Consider the following 20,926-nt stretch of genomic DNA (forward strand, 5'->3'; position numbering starts at 1 on the left):
TTGTCCATTGACCTTTCTCTGACATTCTTCTTGGGGGAGAGTGGTCGCCCTTGAGTGTTTTCTCCCATCACATGAAGAGACGCCTTTTTCAGATTTCCTCCCAAAATACCCTCCCTTTCTTTTATGGTGTTTTATCCAGCCGTGACTTTTAGTTAATGTTATTTAAACTTTGTGTTCTTTTTCTCCACCTCCTTCCAATGTCACACTCCCTACTTTTAGTGTTTCACAGCCAAGGAAATGTTTTTAATGTGTGGCTACTGTTGTAACATAGGAAATAGTTAAGAGATGCACAGCAAGGTCCCAAAAGCAATAATCAGATTAGTGGCCATATATTGTGATTTTGTGATTTTTTTAAGGGATAGATATTGCCAAGGAGACTGGGGAGAACATCCTTCTTTGTATAGTCCCATGGCAGTTTTCCTATCTACCTGAGCAAAACAGACACAACATCCTATCTGACAGATAGTACCCTGGAGAATGTGGCACTCCCACAGTAATAATGGAATCAATCATTGAGTAAAGCAAGCATCCAAGCAAACGTCTTAAGAACAATGAGGGATGGACAACATAGTGATACTTACATCTCATTAAAGAATAATATACAAAACATGTTGTGCTCTTGCCTGAAACACATAGAATCTCAGAATAGTGGGTGTGTGGACACACACTTATAGAATAGTGAGTGGCACAGTGGCACAGTGCCAGGGACTCAGATTCAATTCCTGGCTTGGGTCATTGTTTGCAGAGTTTACACATTCTCTCTGTGTCTGCATGGGTTTCTTCCAGGTGCTCCAATTTCCTCTCACAGTCCAAAGATGTGTGGGTTTAGTGGATTGGCCATGCTAAATTGGCCCTTCGTGTCAGGGGTACTAGCTAGGATAAATGCCTGAAGTTACAGGGGTGGGATTGTGGTCAGTGCAGACGATGGGCTGAATGGCCTCCTTCTGCACTGTATGATTCTATGAATCCCTACCTTGCAGAAGGAGATCATTTGGCCCATCAGATCTGCACTGGTTCTCCACCAGAGTATCCCAACTAGGCTCATCTGCATCCTATCCCTGTAACCCCACGAATTTGGCCTGCTAATCTCCCTATAACCTGCGCATCTTGGAACACTAAGGGACAACTTGGCATAGCCACAACACCTTTCCTATTCTTCGGACACTGAGGGGCAATTTAACATGGTTAACCCACCTAACCTGCACATTTTTGGACTGTGGGAGGAAACCGTGCGGACCCGGGGAGAACAGAGAGATTAAAATCACTTGGAAATAAAGAACTACAGTTCTCAGAGGCCGAATCGAGCAGGTGACGTGATAAACTATGTGGAATGTGGGCATTTAGCATAGAGGATTATAATATTTTGCCGTTGTTTGTGTTATAACAGTAATACAGTGAATGAGTAGTGTTGTGTGTGGTTTGGGAGGCTGGCCAGTGGCTGTGTGTGGGTGGGAGGTGGCTGCAGCTCTGGGGAGGAGTGGCTATTCTGCTGGGTTTCAGCACTGCGCTCACTGCGGATCAGAAGCAATGTGAGCGCTTCGGAGCCTCTGTGCGAAAGAAGGCAGATTTACGCCGAGTTTTATTTCACCAGTGCTGGAACGGGGTTAAACTCCTCATTCCTCGGGTACACATAAAAGTGCCGCCTGCGACTTGAGAATATGGATTTGCATCGATTTGTAATAAGTGGGGACGTTTATAAGCAACTCTGAAAAACCAAGAACATTGTTGAACATTCAAGTTTTCAAGGACACCTATTCTCCCCAATTTGGGCGACCAGGTTTTATTTTCGATCGGTCACTGAAGAAGCCAAAGCAGCCAGTGAGCTTGTCCTCTGGCTAGAGTTGTACATTGATGTGAAAGCTGGAAACGATGATTTTAACACGTAAGCATGTGATGTTTTTCCTTTGAGGTGCTTTCTCCCCCACAATATGATGTGGATAGTGAATTGACAGATCATTTGCAGTGAGCTGGATCTTTAATTGGCTTGGATTGTGCGAACAGAGAGTTTGATCTTTACTGAGCTGTGCAGAAAATGCGATTAGGGTCATTGTGAAGTGGGTACATGATCAGAAGCAGGCACCTCAATCTGTGCTTTCCATAGATTCCTAAATGCTCCGAGCTGCAGCGTTCCATTTTATAGCGAGATATCACTTCAAACGCATTCCTGCTTACAGTATATACTTAGCGCCCCAACGCAATGGAGAGACAGGCGGCAGGGTTTAGTGTTTAAGACATTGTTTAAGATTTCTGTTTCCCTCTGTCTGGTTTGGTCATGGGGGTTGAATGTGAGCAGGAAGATGTGTTTGGGGGTGTGGAGGAATCCTCAGCAAACTCTACCTGCGGCGAAAGATGTCAGATAAGGAGGAGTTGTGGAGCACGTCTCCCTGATCCCAGTGAGAGCCGCTCTCCCACTCCACACACACACAGACATATATACACAGAGACACACACAACCACTTTACTTTTTGCTCCAGCCTCCTGTGCTCTGTCTCATCTGGGATGTCATTCACTCTGGGAAAGCTCGTGTTTCGTTTACTGTTTTATTGAGATGATAAAAAAGTAGATTTAACAGAAAACCTGCAGGAAGTTAAATTCTCCTGCACTTGGGACTGGAGGTTTTTTTATTGTTGTTGCATTTTTAAAATATAAATTGAAGCGTTCTGCCTATGGATCTGATTATATTTGAATGGTGCGATAGTTTGAGAGCCTCTCAATTGGTTGCCGCACGGTGCAGGATGCGTGCCTGCTATCTGGGTTGGAGTTGCCAGTGGGAACTAAGACCTGGCGGAGTCTGCTTGTTGGGCCGGCAGCAGCGCTGCAGTCAGTGGCGGCCCCCTTTTGATCCCCGTCCCGTTCCCCCCCACCCCCGGCGGCACCTTCCCCCGCCCCCCACCGGCGACGCTCCATCCCCGGCGGGACTCCCCCGCCAGCCTCCTGCCGCCAGCTGCCTCAGCACTGGCATAGAGAGAGAGAGGTCAAACAAACAGGCGGCTTGCAGCATTGCCCCGCAGGCTCCAGCCTTCCTACCTCCCCATTGACACAGCTCAGAATCTGCACCCTGTCAGTCTGGCAGCCTGGCCACTGAGATCAAAGATTTTACAGCCAATTCTCTTCATCTTTCCAAGGAATGCATGTCTCCATTCAAAGTGAAAACTTGACAGTTCTCCACGTATATCCATCCTAATGAAAGATATAGAAAATGGAAGCTGGAGTAGTCTATTCAGCCCTTCGTGCCTGTTTCACCATTCGTTTTGATCATAGTTTATCATCAAATTCAATATCCTGATGCTGCCTGTTTAGGCTTTAATTGCCCCACTCATTCTGTACCTTTGGGATTGGCACAGGAGAGACATTCTGTGCTATACTCAGTCCAAACGTCTAATACATAGTTGTTGATTTTATAGAAATTGGTGACTCCTCCATTGGGAGAGCCCCAGGCTCCACTCCTACCAGTTCCTGGTAGTTAGCTGGTCTCACCTGGCGTGATGATAGAACTAGAAGCATTCGTCTCTGCACCCTGATTGTAGGAGAGGAAAATGTTCGAGTGGCCTTAACCGCTGCAAATTGCAAAAGGGCCCAATTTGTGTTAGGTCCAGAATACATTTGATTACTTCTCTTCCCCCGTGGTTCAGTAGCTGCATCCTTGCCTAGGCTGATGTCCCTAGAGTGGATGCTGACTAATGCTTGTAAAACTACGCAACAAAGCTTTCAGGAGGAGGGGACAACATTGGCAGAGAAAAAGGCAAAGAAATCAACTGGGAAATTGGAGTTTAGTAATTTGTTCATTTGAAAAAGATGCTCTTGCAATATTAATGCGATGTTTTGAAATGCTGCTGCAACTGTCACCTTTCGGTGTTTAGGAAAGGCCTTTCTGCCATCAGAAATTCTACCAACAATCAAAAATAGACAACACATTATGCCTAGATGTCAGTATGTGTGCACAGAACACTGCATTCACCTCACTTTAATACAGTGGAAATAGGCAGCATTGCTGCAAGTATGAAACACACACCTAACACTGTACCATCAGTGCTGTATAAATCTGCTATTAAAGTGGGATTATCATCTCTGTGAAAATGTCAGTCCAGTACTTTCCCACTTGTAATTCAGAGGCAAAAACTACCATTCACTTGTGATTAAATTTTGCATCAGAGTTCAGCTTCACATCACTTCCACATAAAGTCATTGTGATACAACTGTTCAACTCTTCGAAGCTTTTATGTCCCCAAAGTAATACCAATGGCTTTTTTAAATTCGCTCATATATTTGGTCAACTGCACAAGTTCATATCTATAATTTTGCAAAGGTTCGTTACAGAAGTAATCAGTCAGTCAGATCCCTCCACCCCCTACCTGAATCAGCAATCAAAGAACATTTACATATGGATGCTTTGACACATTACAGCATTTGGCAAATAAATCTCCACTAACAAAGCCATTGACAATAACAATAGCTAGTTCTAACCAATGATGTTGGGAAAATAATCAGCTGTTAGAGAAGCGTGTGTATAAAACATTTTCACAGCTCACTAATTAGTAATAGGTAGCAGTTTTAATTCTGTTGGATTTCAGTAATGACTAGTTAAAATTGCCAGTTTTTAGTTTATTTATTAATGTTACAAATAGGCTTATATTAACACTGCAGTTAAGTTACTGTGAAAGTCCACTCGTCACCACACTCCGGCCATTGCCTGTTTGGGTACACTGAGGGAGAATTTAGAATGGCCAATGCACCTAACTAGCACATCTTTCAGACTGTCGGAGAAAACCAGAGCACCTGGAGGAAACCCACGCAGACATGGGGAGAATGTGCAGACTCTGCACAGGCAGTGACACAATCTGGGAATTGAACTCAGGTCCCTGGCACTGAGAGACAGCAGTGCTAACCGCTGTGCCACCTTGCTGCCCAAATGTGAATTGTTTCAGAGTAATATTAGTATTAATATAAGTATTAGTTGAAAATATCATCTGTAGTAAGACCTGCATTGCCCACATCACTGTTAGAGGTAATGCTGCTATAATTTGCACAGAACAAAGCCTCCCACAAAACTTCATCTCATTACATAATTTATTTTGGAATTTGCATTTCTATTTTTTGTCAAAATCAATATAAAATATTGATTTTGTTATTTATAGTGTACTTGTGTCAATCACTGCATTCAGATATTTCTGTAATGTATAAGACTTGGGCTCTTTTGATTACCTGCAAATCTCTATAATCTGCTGATGGCCCTTGCCATTGTGGCAGATAGCAAAGATTCCACCATATTAGCAATGTCACTACTATACGAAATACATGATTGCACGGTGGCGCAGTGGTTAGCTCTGCTACCTCAAGGACCCAGGTTCGATTCCTGGCTTGGGTCACTGTCTTTCCAGAGTCTGCACGTTCTCCCGTGTCTGCATGGGTTGCCTCTGGGTGCTCTGGTTTCCTCCCACAGTCCAAAAGACATGCTGGTTAGGTGCATTGGTCATGCTAAACTATCCCTCAGTGCACCCAAACAGGCGTTGGCGGGGGTGTGGCGACTAAAGGATTTTCACAATAACTTCATTGCAGTGTTAATGTAAGCCTACTTGTGGCACTAATAAATAAACTACTTCATTCTTTTATATTGTAAATTCTCAGTATAAATGCACAGAAAAGTGATGACATTGCGCATCAGCTGATGGGGTGAAGCCTTCCATTGTTTGCTGGAGCTGAGAGAGAGAGAGCTAAGATTTTACCTGTTAAAAACCTGTTTAAAATAAGTTTAAAGCACTTTACTCTTTGTAGAACTGTTTAAAGCATTTATTTATTGTATTTACTGCTTTAAGAATTCTGAGGGTGTGGTGAAAAGGCATTTGTGGACCAGCCTGCTTTAAATCAGCGCCAGGTTTAAAAGGAGGCCTGGTGTAGACAGCGGGCAGCGTCTGAGCGGGCAGCGGAGTGAGTGGGCAGCAGAGTGAGTGGGAAGCAGAGTGAGTTAATAGGGCTTAATATCAAAAAGGGCTGGAAGGAAAAAGGCCAGGTGAATTTGTTTGAAAAAAAAACAAGGAAAAAAAAATTTTTTCAAAACTACTACAGCAAGAAACAAGGAAAAAAATTTTTTCCCCATAAAAAATTACAGTGAATAATGGAGGGGCATGTGATGTGTGGTTTCTGTATGATGTGGGAACTGGCGGACCCCAGGGTCCTTCCCAGTGACCATGTCTGCAGTAAGTGCAGGTTGCTGGAGGAGCTCCAGCTCAAGGTGGATGAGCTGGCCTCTGAGCTACAGACACTGAGGCTCATCAGGGGGAGAGAGGGTGCCCCTAGACTGGCTAAATCTAAGGGTCAGGGACAAAAGGGGGCTGCTGGGAGGAGGAAGGGGGGTGAGGAGCGGAGGCCTCAGCCTATTAATCTGCATAACAGGTTTGAGGTTCTTGCTTCCACTCTGGAAGAGGACGAGGCAGGTGAGGTTGGTGAGCAAACTGCACACGGTACAGTGATGCAGCAGGACATAGGCAAAGAGAAGGGGAAAAGGAACGTAGTAGTGATTGGGGATAGTGGGGTGAAGAGTATTGACACTGTCCTTTGTCACAATGACAAAGTGCACAGAAGGGTGTGTTGTCTGCCTGGTGCTCGGGTACGGGATGTCGCAGCTGGGCTGCAGAGGAACCTGGAGTGGGAGGGTGAGAACTCGGTCGTTGTAGTACATGTGGGTGCCGGCGACGTAGGCAAAGTGCGGACTGAGGATCTGGGGAGGGAGTATGAGAAGCTGGGAATGGAATTAAAAAGTAGAACCGACAAGGTGGTCGTCTCTGGGCTACTGCCTGAACTGAGTGCAGACGGGCGTAGGGTTGACAGGATAAAGGAAGTGAATGGGTGGCTCAGGGATTGGTGTGGGAGGAATGGGTTTGAATTTATGGGGCATTGGCACCAGTATTGGGGTAGGTGGGACTTGTTCGGGCGGGATGGGGTTGGTCTGAATCGTGCTGGGACCAGAGTGTTGGCGAATCGAGTAAAGAGGACTGTAGACAGGGCTTTAAACTAATTGGGGGGGGGAGGGTGCGAGGGTAGGTGACGCTACGAGGTCTAAAGTTAAGGATAGGGTACAGGTAAGGGAAGAGGCCAAGGATGTCCCAATTGGTGGCGTTACGGCAAATAGGGTCCAGGTGAAGGCTGGGATGAAAGCGCTTTATCTGAATGCACGAAGCATTCGGAATAAAGTGGATGAGCTGGTGGCGCAGATCGACACAAATGGATACGATCTGGTGGCCATTACAGAGACGTGGCTGCAAGGTGACAGGGACTGGGAGATGAATGTACAGGGCTATCAAGTGTTTAGGAAGGATAGGCAGGAGGAAAGAGGGGGTGGCGTAGCTCTGCTGATTAAGGATAGTATCAAGGTGGTAGCAAGGGATGATATCGGAGCCAAAGAGCAGAACGTGGAATCGTTGTGGGTGGAGATTAGGAACAGCAAAGGGAGGAAGACGCTGGTGGGTGTCGTCTATAGGCCCCCGAATAATGATCTGGAGGTGGGGCGGGCTGTTAACACGCAAATAAGTGCGGCGTGCAGGAATGGGACGGCAGTAGTTATGGGAGATTTCAATCTGCATATTGATTGGTCGACCCATGTTGGACGAGGTGGGCTCGAGGAGGAGTTCTTGGAATGCTGCCGGGATAATTTCCTTGAACAGTGTGTGTTGGAGCCGACGAGGGAGCGAGCTATCTTGGATCTGGTGCTATGTAATGAGGCAGGTAGAATTAGGGACCTTGCGGTGAAGGATCCTCTTGGGGAGAGTGATCATTGTATGGTGGAATTTCTGGTGCAGATGGAGGAGGAGAAAGTGGGTTCCCGGACACGCGTCCTTTGTTTGAATAGAGGGGAGTATGGTAGGATGAGAGAAGAATTGGCAAATGTGGACTGGGGGAGTGCGTTGGAAGGTAGGTCTGCTGAGGAGCAGTGGAGGATCTTTAAGGAGATCTTTCTTGGTGCTCAGCAGAAATTTATTCCAATGGTTAAAAAGGACAGTAGGAAGAGAGGTAATAAGCCGTGGATAACGAAGGAGGTGAAGGAAAGTGTTAAATTAAAAGCGGAGGAATTTAGAGTAGCTAAGAGCAGTGGGCGAGAAGAGGATTGGGAAAGGTTTAAATGTCAACAAAGATTGACAAAGAAGTTGATAAAGGAGGGTAGGAGAAGCTATGAGGCTGGGCTAGCACTTAATATAAAAAAGGATAGCAAGAGTTTTTATAAATATATAAAAAGGAAGAGGCTGGCTAGGGTGAACGTTGGTCCTTTAGAGGATGAGAAAGGGGAGCTAGTGGTAGGGGATGGGGATATGGCTAAGGTCTTGAATAACTTTTTTGTTTCTGTCTTCACGGAGGAGGACGTGAATAATTTGCCGGGTGTTAGCGATGGAAAGGTGGTAGGACTGGAGGGTCTTAATGACATTACTGTTACTAGAAAGGCGGTGCTCGACAGACTGGAGGGGCTGATTGTGGACAAGTCCCCAGGACCGGATGGAATGCATCCGAGGGTTCTGAAAGAAATGGCGGAGGTTATAGTGGATGCCTTGGTGGTTATTTTCCAGACGTCGCTGGATTCCGGGGAAGTGCCGGAAGATTGGAAAACGGCTAATGTTACGCCGTTGTTTAAGAAGGGTGCCAGGCAAAAGGCGGGGAATTATAGGCCGGTTAGTTTAACGTCTGTGGTAGGTAAAATGTTAGAATCCGTCATTAAGGAGGAAATTGCGAGGCATCTTGAAGGGAATTGCTTGATAGGGCGGACGCAACACGGTTTCATTAAAGGGAAGTCGTGTCTGACAAATTTACTGGAGTTCTATGAGGATGTGTCTAGGGCAGTGGATAGAGGAGAGCCGGTGGATGTGGTCTTTCTGGATTTTCAGAAGGCGTTTGACAAGGTACCTCACAAGAGGTTATTGCAGAAGGTCAGGGGACATGGAGTTGGGGGTAGGGTGTTAGCGTGGATAGAGGATTGGTTGTCAAATAGGAGGCAGAGAGTGGGGGTCAATGGGTGCTATTCGGATTGGCGGTTGGTGACTAGTGGGGTGCCCCAGGGGTCGGTGCTGGGGCCTCAGCTATTTACCATTTATATAGATGATCTGGAGGAGGGAACCGAGTGCAGGGTGTCGAAGTTTGCTGATGACACCAAGATTGGGGGAAAGGCAAATTGTGCGGAGGGTGTGGAGAGTCTGCAGAAGGATCTAGATAGGCTGGGCGAATGGGCCAGGAAATGGCAAATGGAATTTAATGTTGGCAAGTGTGAGGTGGTCCACTTTGGTAGGAAGAATGGTAGGAAGGACTATTACTTACGTGGCGAAAAACTGCAGCAGGCGACGGTGCAGAGGGACCTCGGGGTCCTTGTGCATGAGTCGCAAAAACCCAGCTTGCAGGTGCAGCAGGTGGTCAGGAAGGCGAATGGGATGCTGGCCTTCATAGCGAGGGGGATTGAATATAAAAGTAGGGAGGTCTTGCTGCAGCTGTATAGGGCATTGGTGAGGCTGCAGCTGGAGTACTGTGTGCAGTTTTGGGCGCTGCACCTGCGCAAGGATATTTTGGCCCTGGAGGGAGTGCAGAGGAGGTTTACTAGGCTGATACCGGAGTTGAGGGGATTGAGCTATGAGGAGAGGCTGAATAAACTAGGCTTGTACTCGTTAGAGTTTAGAAGAATGAGGGGAGATCTCATTGAGACGTATAAGATGATGAATGGGATGGATAGGATAGAGGTGGAGAGACTCTTCCCGCTCAAAAAAGACAGTAGGACTAGGGGGCACAGCCTCAAGATAAAGGGGAGGCGGTTTAGAACGGAGTTGAGGAGGAACTTCTTCACTCAAAGGGTGGTGAATCTCTGGAATTCTCTGCCCGTTGAAGTGGTGGAGGCTGCCTCGCTAAATATTTTTAAGAAGCGGGTTGATGGGTTCTTGATAAGAGAGGGGATTAAGGGTTATGGGGAGAGGGCGGGAAAGTGGAACTGAGCCACAACAGATCAGCCATGATCTTATTGAATGGCGGGGCAGGCTCGAAGGGCTAGATGGCCTACTCCTGCTCCTATTTCTTATGTTCTTAAAATAGTCTGTGGACGTGTCTTTAGTCAACATAGATGAATGCATTGGCTCTTTTTTATCTAGTGGCTGTACAGTAAAAATTATCATAGAGCAGGCAAGCAGGTCAGCCAGAAGCTGGTGTGTATAAATCTGTCACCACCATAAAAATAATCTATTGGCTTGTATGTATTCAGTGGGTCCATCTGGCCTGCAGGCATCAGTATTCCATATTGTAGATAATTAGCAATTGCTATCTCCATTATTTCTCTTAAGTTTGTGTTTTCAGTGTCTTCTTTCAGTGTGTAACAGATGGCTGTGGCCTCCTGTAGCCTTCTGACTGGCCTTTATGATGGGAAGAATTTTGAGACAGATTTAAGTCCTGCGCATGTGCAAGGTAGCCCAGCAGATGTGGTTTGATGTCAGCCCTGATCACTTGTGTTTGTTCAGGATGCATCTGCTGGGCTCTGCTTGCAATAGAGGGCTTTTTTTCTCTACAGGATGGTCCAGCATTGTAAACAGCAGTCTCATGCTTTATTTTGCCTCTTAGCAACAGGAAGAGAGCACAGGAAAGAAGGTAGTGCAAAGATCCTGAGTGGCTCCAGACATCTTAAACTCACCATACAACATGCCAAACTCATCATGTCTATAAATAGCATGGAACAAAATAAGAATTGTAACAATCGATTCACTCATTTTTTTCTCTTATATAAATACATGTGATTAGTCTCATATTAGGCTACAATGGTTTACTAGACAGCAGCAGAAACCCACCTTATATTGTATTAAGTAGGTTGCACCACACCTAATGTAGTCTTCCAGACTAAATATAGTAGGAGTACACATGTACATACACACACATACCAGCTCACTAACTCATGTTATGCTGGCTGTAACAGTTATCATATTTGAGAACTGACATTATCTTGAATGCTAGACAGTTATATGAGTGCATTATCGGGAATTATTAGTCATCACGAACAATTACGTTCTTCAAAATATGGTAACCAGTTGCATTCTGCACCTAGACAAAAATGTAAAGCACAATAGTTACATTGTATTAAGCTCAAATGTACATCAATACTCTTCTGTTCCTAATTATTTTCTATTTTGTTTGCTTGTCATCTTAAATTGCTTAAAACGGCTTTACTTAGACATTTAAACTATGTATCTCAATTTATTTTGTGCTCAATTTTATTTTCTTGCCTCTTCCTATTGTTTAAAATGTTTAGTTATTCAAAATAATTTTTTAGAAATCAATAATTGAAAGAGAAATTGAAGTGAGTTACAATTTTCAATCATAGGGGGATGGCACAGTGGCATAGTGGTTAGCACTTCTGCCTTACAGCACCAGGAACCCAGGTTTGATTCCCAGCTTGGGTCATTATCTGTGTGGAGTTTGCACATTCTCCCCATGTCTGCATGGGTTTCCTCCAGTTCCTTCCCACAGTCTATAGATGTGTGGGTTAGGTGGATTGGCCATGCTAAATTTCCCCTTAGTGTCAGCAGGACTAGCTAGGATGAATGCATGGAAACATGGAGATAGGCCTGGATGGGATTGTGGTCGGTGCAGACTCGATGGGCCGAAAGGCCTCCTTCTGCACTGTAGGCTTCTATGATTCTTGAGTTATATATCTAATGATTTATCCTAAATCTGTTCAATATGTTCAGTATATTTGTCATGTTAATGATCAAAAATGGGCATGTATTTTTTATGTTTGCCAACAAGTTAGTCTTTTTACATGTAATAGTGCAAAGAGTTTCTTTAAAGGATTCATTAAATTGCATTAGCACAGTTTTTCCAAATGCCTGATACTCTGTTGTTGTAGATTTGACAGGACGGTGTTAAATCTCGGAAATGTTACTCTATTCCCATAGACACAGTAGTTTAATTTGAGGATGTTGTGGTTTAAACAATAGCAGACATTCTTGGCAAACCACATCCCAGCCTGAAACGTCTGTTAATTTGGAATGACCTGATGTCTTTTGTCTGGCACTGTACAATGAGTGGTTGGAGCTACCTATTGTTAAGTGCAGTATTTATGGTAAAACAGTTAAGATTACATGAATTAAGGTCAGCTTTGCACATTGATGTGGTACACGCTGCCAATAAATATCTTTTTAGCATTGTCTGCACAGAGACTACTTATGATAATTATCTATTGAGCTAAAAGCACATAGCTACTCAAAATACAATAAGGAAATCACACATTACACAGTGAATCTGCAAGAGGATACTGTCATGTGCTCCAGAATTTGAAAAATTATATTCGTCAATGCACAAATGACCACCCTTGGGTTAAAGGTGCCCAAAGGAATCAAAATGTTTCCACTGTGCTTCCTAGTTTCACAAACTAAAATAGAACAGCAATGGACAAGGTCAGAATGAGTTTAACATTGACTGGTGCAGGCTTTGAGTAACATAACTCATACATGTCTGCTCAAAATGAATGTTTCCCCGGATTCACCTACTTGTGTCAACCTCAAGGTTTCTGGTCTTTGATGAATGTTGTTTCCCAACAAAATCATTCACAATATTGAAACACAATGAAAATCAAAATAGTGCAATTAGGCTGACTTTCAACTGCTAGCAATTTGTGAAAATAACACGGTGGTTTAAATTTTAGGAGTGTTTCTACTGCCCATAATAATGAGTTTATACTTGCTTCACATATGAGTTAATGGATAAAATTAGATCACTTTTAAAAATATATATATAATTGCATACAAATGGGGTTTTCTTTATAGTACATGATCTTATAAGTGGATTTTACTGTACAGCGGCACGGTGGCACAGTGATTAGCACTGCTGCCTCACAGTGCCAGTGACACGGCTGCACTTCCCGGCTTGGGTTACTGTCTGTGCACATTCTCCCCATATCTGCTTGGGTTTCCTCCGGGTGCTCTGGTTTCCTCCCATAGTCCAAAGATTATGCGGGTTAGGTGGATTGGTCATGCTAAATTGCCTCTTAGTGACAGGGGGATTAGCAGGGTAAATGCATGGGGTTATGGGGATAGGGCCTGAGTGGGATTGTGGACAGTGCAGACTCAAGGAGTCGAATGGCCTCCTGCTCTGTAGGATTCTATGAAATTCAAATGCTTTCACTGCAAATATAGTCAAATAGACCAGCACCCTTCCTTTTCAAAACTGGGATCCCACTGGCTATTTAAAGTTGAAGTGGCTGGTAATGGATTCAAGAAGTATAGCTTGCATTGAATTATTTTGTATTTTGGAAACAACTTTGTGTATCATGAATGTTCAGAAGTACAACTTGGATTTGCTGCACACTAGCTCTACTGTACATCCTTATCTTTGTGTTTGCCACTGAAGCACACACTTACGGTTATGATAAAACCATAACATACCCCACATAGTGTTTATGCTTTGTGTTGCTAAATTGTGGGTATCTTACTGATTCTTGGTTTGTTGGAGGTTTTTTGGATTAGATGTGCTTTTTGGGTCAGCCATGACTGAAAGACACAGAGTTAGATCCATTGTTATATGTAAAGGTCTCCAAATCAAACTGCATAGGAATCCAAACAGGTAGAGTTTCTGCAATGTAGATTGCACTGTCGGCCCTATCAGGACAAACTGCCCAACCACACTTTACATGGATCTAGGATAGCTAAGATGTAGATTTGTAGAATCAAACATCACAGACCTTCAAGTGGTTAGACAATGTGCATTGGTCCTGCCAAATTCTCCCACAGTGCACCTGAACAGGTGTTGGAATGTGACAATTAGGGGATTTTCACAATAATTTCATTGCAGTGAAGTAAACATACTTGTGACATTAATCAATAAACTTAAGCTTAAAGCGTGCACCTGGGTACTGCTGGGGTTTAACAAACTGAACTCATGCAGTTTATCAGCACAGACTTCTATTCTTCCTATTGCTTATCCAACCAGCGTAACCCTATCAGTTAAATACATTGGTTCACAGAGTTATGTGGAACAGAGTAAGAAGGATCAAACGTCCCATGATGGGTTTATGTCTCCAGGTCCAAACACTGAGGCAGATTCAGTGCTCAAGCTTTTGACAGTGCTACTGATGGTTTAGCATTAATTATGTACTTCCACCACGACCATAAGGAACATGCTTGACCTCAAAAAGATCTTGCATGGGGAGGAAAGCCACAAATTGGCTGTTAGACAAATGCAAATTTGAGACTTTCTCAGGCAGGCAGAAGATTCTAGCAGTAACTCATGAGTGGCCTAACTGCTGACTACAACCACAATAACCATTTCCATAATGTGAGAAGTGGCCCCAGGGTGCTTCACAGAGCTGTAACCAAAAGTCGGGACTTTGAATGAAATAAGGAGATATTAAGAAGGATAAAGCTTGTTCAATATAATGGATTTTAACAAGTGCTTTAAATGACAATATGGTGATAGAGATGTGGACGAGATTCAAAGGATATTTGTAAAGCGTTGGTTTTCTTCCTCATTCTGCAGTTAACTAAGGGTTTCCAAATAGGTCAATGTTTGGCAAACAATATTTCACTGTTGTGCTGATGTGGTCCAATGAAATAATTCATAGCAATCCAGTTCATGAAATAAACCTCTGATGATTAACTTCAACTAACTTTATCCCTTAAAACAGAACTCATCCAGAATTTTGATAATTTTCTGATAATTAACAAAGAAAATGAGCCCAGGTAAACAGTCTGAACGAATGGAAGCATTTACAGGAAACAGAAATGTTTTCCATTTATATCTTGTCTCTCCTGAAATCAGGATGTCCCAGAGCGTAGCCTATGTGATATTTCTGAGGCCCGGCCATTGTAGTAAGAAACACAATGGCCAGTTTGTGAACAGCAAGATCCCAATATCAGCAGTGAGATAAATGACCAGATAATCAGCTGTGGGTTGAATGTCCTGTGAGTCAGATGAGAACTTGCTACTGTTGAGCCAAGTAGGAAATCGATGCTTTCCGAAGTAGCTTTTCATCTTAAAAAAAGATTTTTCTGTGTAACTTTATAAATATATTTTAGCCTTTTACATAAAAAAAGAGTTTGGGTGTCATTTTGGCACGGCACAGTGATGCTTCTATTTTTGTAACTCTGGCAGGATTCCCTTTTGCGCTCTCTTTCCTTTTCTGAAGGCACTGCTGTTTACTTTTCATGGACAGGCTTTCAATAGCTCATCTGGTGACCACTGCTCACATTATAAACTTAGTTGGTCATTGTTGGCATGCTATTTTGGAAAACATCGCAATTGAACCTTGCCTTCACGCAATCACTTCCCAGCAGAAGTGACTAGATAGGAATCGGAGCAAGAACCTTTACAGATTTCTCTCTCCCCACAGCAGTGTACTGAGACTAAAGGTCACACCCCAATGACTTGAGATTAATTAACTCCATACCAATCAAAGATCAATTGTGACATACTTTCCAGGTGGTCTTTATGCTCTATGGCTTTTGGAGAATTCACCAACAAATAAGGTTGAGGCTATGATGAGAGTCAGTCTGTAGGAATATTGTGAATAAAAAAGATTCTGGAAATTTAAGCATGAGTCAGTGACTGGCATTTTGACATTTACCTGCAATGCATAAGTCCTGTTAAAATCAGTCCAAAGAACTGCGATTAAACTGAATACATTGCAGGCCATCATGATACGTATATTAGCATGGACTTTGTGTTCTATTCCTCTGGCAGAAAATTGTCTTGCATTGCTCGCTTAGAGGGACTCCAGTATTATCTACTGTAGTTTAAATCATGTAGCATCCCAATAATAATGTCTTCTGATTCTGTTAGCTCTCAACAGCTGCCCTCATCACTGCCACCTCAGTATTACTTTGTATTCTGTAGGCAGATACTTCCTATTGTTCTGGGAGATACTGAGGGCAGCAAACGGTGGCCTGGTTTTAAGCCATTTGTTTAGCGTGTTGTTATTATGCAGTTTCTTACTGTTAACAAAGCCATTAGAACTGAGAAGTCTTCTGAATTGTGGTAGCCAAACAAAAGCAAGCATTGTTGGTTGTGATATTCACACATTTGGATGCTGCTGCCACTGAGATTTTTCAGCAGAACTGTAGTTGTATATTTGTTATCTGTAAGGAATGAGCAATTCCCTTCTGCAAACTTACGAACCAAAGGGAAAAAATGACACTTGCTTTCACAGACATAAACAGCTTTAGTTTTAAAGAGGGTGAGAACAACAGTTACGGAAAAGTCATTTCTTAATGTGCGCTTGCTGAAGTCTTGTTTATATCACTCTTTGACTGTTTAAGAAAGCTCCATGAGTCATAAAACAGAGCAGAGGTATAGGGCACATCAACACAACTTGCGCAGGACAGTGCCAAAATGTTAGAAACCCCCTGCCCTCCAAAGTCATGACGTGGCCTCATGTGGGGAATTCTGTGGGAATCTTGGAAGTGGCAGAGCCTTCCCCTGCCCCAGTATCAATGGTGTTGGGTCAGGATACTCAGGATTCCCAATCACGGAGTTTCCCCATTTCTGGCCCTCAGGAAAGTGGCATAGAATCAGGAGTGGTAGCAACCAAACTGCAGAATTGGAAACCCACCTGGTGAGGGCATAGGAGAGGCAATGAGGGCTCAGGCTGGAATTGTTGCAAAGTGGTGGCAAAGTTTTTGCATATATTTTGTACCCATTATAAGATTTCTGTTTGCAATTTCCAGAGGGAGACTCAGCAACTTGCAAAGTCTCATTACCACCTCAGATTGCGAAGCAGCTAGGTGCTCTAGATACACCCACCATTGCCGTCCTAGATAAGGAGCTTCCTCATAGTTACCATAAGGCTCAATCCCTGTTTAACTCATGAGATTGCTGGCTCACTCATTTTCAGGCTGTTGTATTGAATTGAAAATGAACCATTTTTTCAAATATGAAATCACAACTTATCCTGCCCCTACCTCCAGTTAGTTTTGGATAGAGGGTATTCAACCTGGGCTGATTCCTGCTGCTTCCAAATCACCAATTGAGATGCGCGCATTACAGAATGAGTTTGCCACAGAGCGTGAGGAGTTTTAACTGTGATGAGTTGTGCCTGGAGGATCTCCAATTATCAGCACTGTTTCAAAATAAAACCTTTAACTGTGGGACAAAACTTAAACCTTGATATGAAAAAAATAGCGCTGCACGAGATATTGTTCTTAAATACTGCACACTATAGAACTTATCTCTCCCTAATTGGTAGCTATGACCTTGCTAACTGTGCTCTGAATGACTCTTTTTCATTCCTAGATGACAAAGACAGTAAACATTCTTTCTTTCTGCCTACTCTTGTCATACACTAGCAAACTGAATTTTAACAATAGTTAGTTATTCGTTGCAATTTTTTTCCTTGAATTCTCCCTGAAACATAGGAGTGGTTTTATGGTCCTGCTACCAGCGTATTTGAAGGTGGGGGTGGAGGGATATGTAAAGTAAAGCAAATGGCCAGCCCACCAACTTCGCATCCACCCTGACCTGTGCCCGATATTAGATGGGTAATGTGTCAGGCATTCTGTCTGCCCTTCGACCAATTGAGGCCCCTAACTAGACAATTAACTGCCTCTTAAGTGCCTCTGTCCACCTCTGTTGCAATATTTCGACCTTAAGATGGAAGGAAGGCACCTAGCCGGCAGCTATGGCACTGTAGACTGTCAGGAAGGAGACATTGCTATGTGCATGGGGGATACCCAATAATCATCAGGGTCACCCCACCCCAGGATTATACCCCCATTTGTGTCTCTTAAAACACAACACCCTCCCTCCAACCCTCTCTTGCTGCTCACCCAAAATGCTCGGTTTACCTTCAAATCGGGAGGCATTGATCTGGGTCGACCCAGATCTTCTGGTCTCTGAATAGGCAGAGACACAAAGTATGTGCAGGACCCACTGGAAGTCCCAACCAAGGAACATCCTCAGTACCTATGTGGTAAATTTAATCTTCTGATTGCTGGTGTTACCTTGCCAGGATTGCTCCATGATTAACCAAAACCATGCAGATTTAAGGAGCTCACTCTGTATTTACCCGGTTTTTACATAGATTTATTGAGGAATTTTCAGAGCAGGTATAAAACCAGCTAAATTCTAAGTAAATCACTAAGTAAGTGTTCAATTAAGGCCACCCTCAGCATAATATCACTGCAGGGCAGCTGGATTTAAAGTCGGCAAGATGCCTTCATAGCGAGGGGGATTGAATATAAAAGTAGGGAGGTCTTGCTGCAGCTGTATAGGGCATTGGTGAGGCCGCAGCTGGAGTACTGTGTGCAGTTTTGGGCGCCGCACCTGCGCAAGGATATTTTGGCCCTGGAGGGAGTGCAGAGGAGGTTTACTAGGCTGATACCGGAGTTGAGGGGATTGAGCTATGAGGAGAGGCTGAATAAACTGGGCTTGTACTCGTTAGAGTTTAGAAGAATGAGGGGAGATCTCATTGAGACGTATAAGATGATGAATGGGATGGATAGGATAGAGGTGGAGAGACTCTTCCCGCTCAAAAAAGACAGTAGGACTAGGGGGCACAGCCTCAAGATAAAGGGAAGGCGGTTTAGAACGGAGTTGAGGAGGAACTTCTTCACTCAAAGGGTGGTGAATCTCTGGAATTCTCTGCCCGTTGAAGTGGTGGAGGCTGCCTCGCTAAATATTTTTAAGAAGCGGGTTGATGGGTTCTTGATAAGAGAGGGGATTAAGGGTTATGGGGAGAGGGCGGGAAAGTGGAACTGAGCTACCACAGATCAGCCATGATCTTATTGAATGGCGGGGCAGGCTCGAAGGGCTAGATGGCCTACTCCTGCTCCTATTTCTTATGTTCTTATGTTCTTATGACTTGGGGAGGGGCCTCCCTCCATTCTAAGCCCACCCTATATCTGATCCCTGGTATCTTGCCCTCATTTCCATTCATCAAATGTGTGACCAGAGAGTGGGCTACTTAACTTAGGAAATTACAGTCAAAGTCAGACTGATTCCCACCAGATGTCCATGTACACAATTCTGTCCACCAATAGAGCTTGGTACAGTCTGTGGTGTGTGCAGAGTAAGCTGATCTCAGTTATAGACATAATTAGCTTGCATGCTCCCGAGCTTAAGGGAAAAAATGGCTGCCAATCCATCTTATTAACATTATCTAGTTTAGTGACCCCTGCAATTGGCCTCAATAGCCCTGGGCTTGGGAGTGGTGAAATCAGCCAGGATTCTAGTTCCAGATCACTGTCTAGTGAGTCCTGTCAGCAAGTGGCCACGGTTGCATGTCAGTTGTGTCAATGTCTGCTTTCTGACAGGATTCACACAATAGTTCTGGTTCAGTGTTGTTTCCTCTTGTCCCCGTGGTCAGAAAATTGCTAGCTCTCTCAAGCTGAAGCAATGCTTGAACAAAGTACTAGAGAGCTGCGAGTGCTTATAGCGTAATGAAAAACTATCTTCAGGTGAGACCAGGTAAGAGGAAATAAAATTTAGAATCAAATAGCAGGACAAAAAACCACATTACTCCAGCAAAATTGCATTTACCAACTTGGCAAACCTTCCAGAGCATACTGTCATGGAACTGAACGCATGAAAACTTCCCAATGGAGTATAGTATCCATTTAAGCAAAACAGTGAATGGCTCTTCAGAGTTGGCTGTATCTATAAGGCAGAAAATGAATGCCAAAAATGTTGCAGTTGGCCAACTGATTGACAAGTCGCATTATCTTCAGAGCAAAGCTTTGAAGAATGCAGAGGCTGTGAAGCAGGAGATATGGGTGAAGTAGGTGGCAAAATGCTCCACTTGCTTGTGTCTAATGAAGCAGTGTGTTCTGCTCCAACGGGAGGACTAAATGGGGCCAAGGCTGGTTAAATGCCAGGAATTCATAGTTGCTTGCCACCTGTAATCTTGATTTGACACTGTGTGAAAGAGTGAGCTATGATCATTTGGCAGCATACAGCAGATCTGCTTGAGGTAATCTATTGCAGGCTCATTCCTTCCATTCAGTTTATTCTGCGAAACCACTATATTTACTACTCAGCTGTTAACTGCTGGAAATTTTACTTAAGAGTGTTGAAATGATGCTGTTTTGCTTCCAGTTGTTGTTTAATTAGTCAACACAGAAGTGAGTGTCACTAAAATGGTTAAAAGGAAGGAGGCAGAGTACCCATACTGTAATGCATTACTGCAAAGCATTCTTTCAGAATAAACTCCAGGACTCTTATTTTTCCCTTTCCTGCTGTAAGGATTGGACCTAAAAGAAAAGGGACTTGTTTAGAGGAAGGAGGGAATAAAATTGAACGTTGAAAGCTTTTATTAATTCAGAAACATTTTGAAATAATTTGAACAGTTGTACAATTGTTATCACATTATTCCTCAATGTAGGAAGGCTGACTAATTCAGATTGTAATATAATTCTATGTCGCACTGATGACGTACTTGAGATGAAAGATATATTAAAATACAGTAACCTCCAGTGCAGAGATTGAATAGTGCCTCAGTGTCCTGGTTGTTGGTGGCCTTTAACTTTCAGAGTATTACGCTTAGTAGACATTCCATTCTGAGGAGACTAGCACTGCCAAGGGATTGTGTGATTTAATGTTTTAATTCCCTGTATGCACACTGTCAGTGCTGGTTACCACCATAGGAAGGAAGTTTCCCTGATCTCTGAAAGGACCATTGGGTTTCACTATAATAATATATTAAAAGATTACAAATCCCCAAACATGATATTATGTTTGTACACACTAGCAGTACAGCATTAGAAATCAGCGCAGGATTATAGCCCTCTGAGCGCAGTCAGGCATATCTATTTCTGTGGAAATGGAAAAGACCCTCTGCTCCATCAAATCAAGTCTGTCCCACGCCATTGTGATAATTTAAGTAGTAATTATATGCCCTCCATTCATAAAATGTAAAGGTGTCAATTGTGTTTCAAATGGTCAATTTTAATCCTTATTTTCAGTTTCAATTTCTTGAAAAACAGTGAATGCTAAG

The 20,926-nt window shown here is 43.5% G+C and overlaps 1 protein-coding gene across 2 annotated transcripts in view; it reads left to right on the forward strand.

Annotated features, from left to right (window-relative positions):
* dlc1 (DLC1 Rho GTPase activating protein) overlaps positions 1 to 20,926 on the forward strand; it is a 442,424-nt gene that overhangs the window by 389,048 nt on the left and 32,450 nt on the right. Inside the window, exon 1 of one of the 2 annotated variants that reach the window (XM_080187170.1) lies at positions 1,520 to 1,882. The exons of the other annotated variant lie outside the window; for it this stretch is intronic. Within the exon in view, the coding sequence (XP_080043296.1) occupies positions 1,870 to 1,882 (13 nt within the window). The 5' untranslated portion in view covers positions 1,520 to 1,869. Of the gene's footprint in view, positions 1 to 1,519; positions 1,883 to 20,926 lie in introns of those variants that run through there. 2 annotated transcript variants of the gene reach the window in all.

The sequence above is a fragment of the Carcharhinus amblyrhynchos genome, chromosome 1, assembly GCF_965287045.1.
Source record: "Carcharhinus amblyrhynchos chromosome 1, sCarAmb.v2.hapA, whole genome shotgun sequence".
Taxonomy (NCBI): domain Eukaryota; kingdom Metazoa; phylum Chordata; class Chondrichthyes; order Carcharhiniformes; family Carcharhinidae; genus Carcharhinus; species Carcharhinus amblyrhynchos.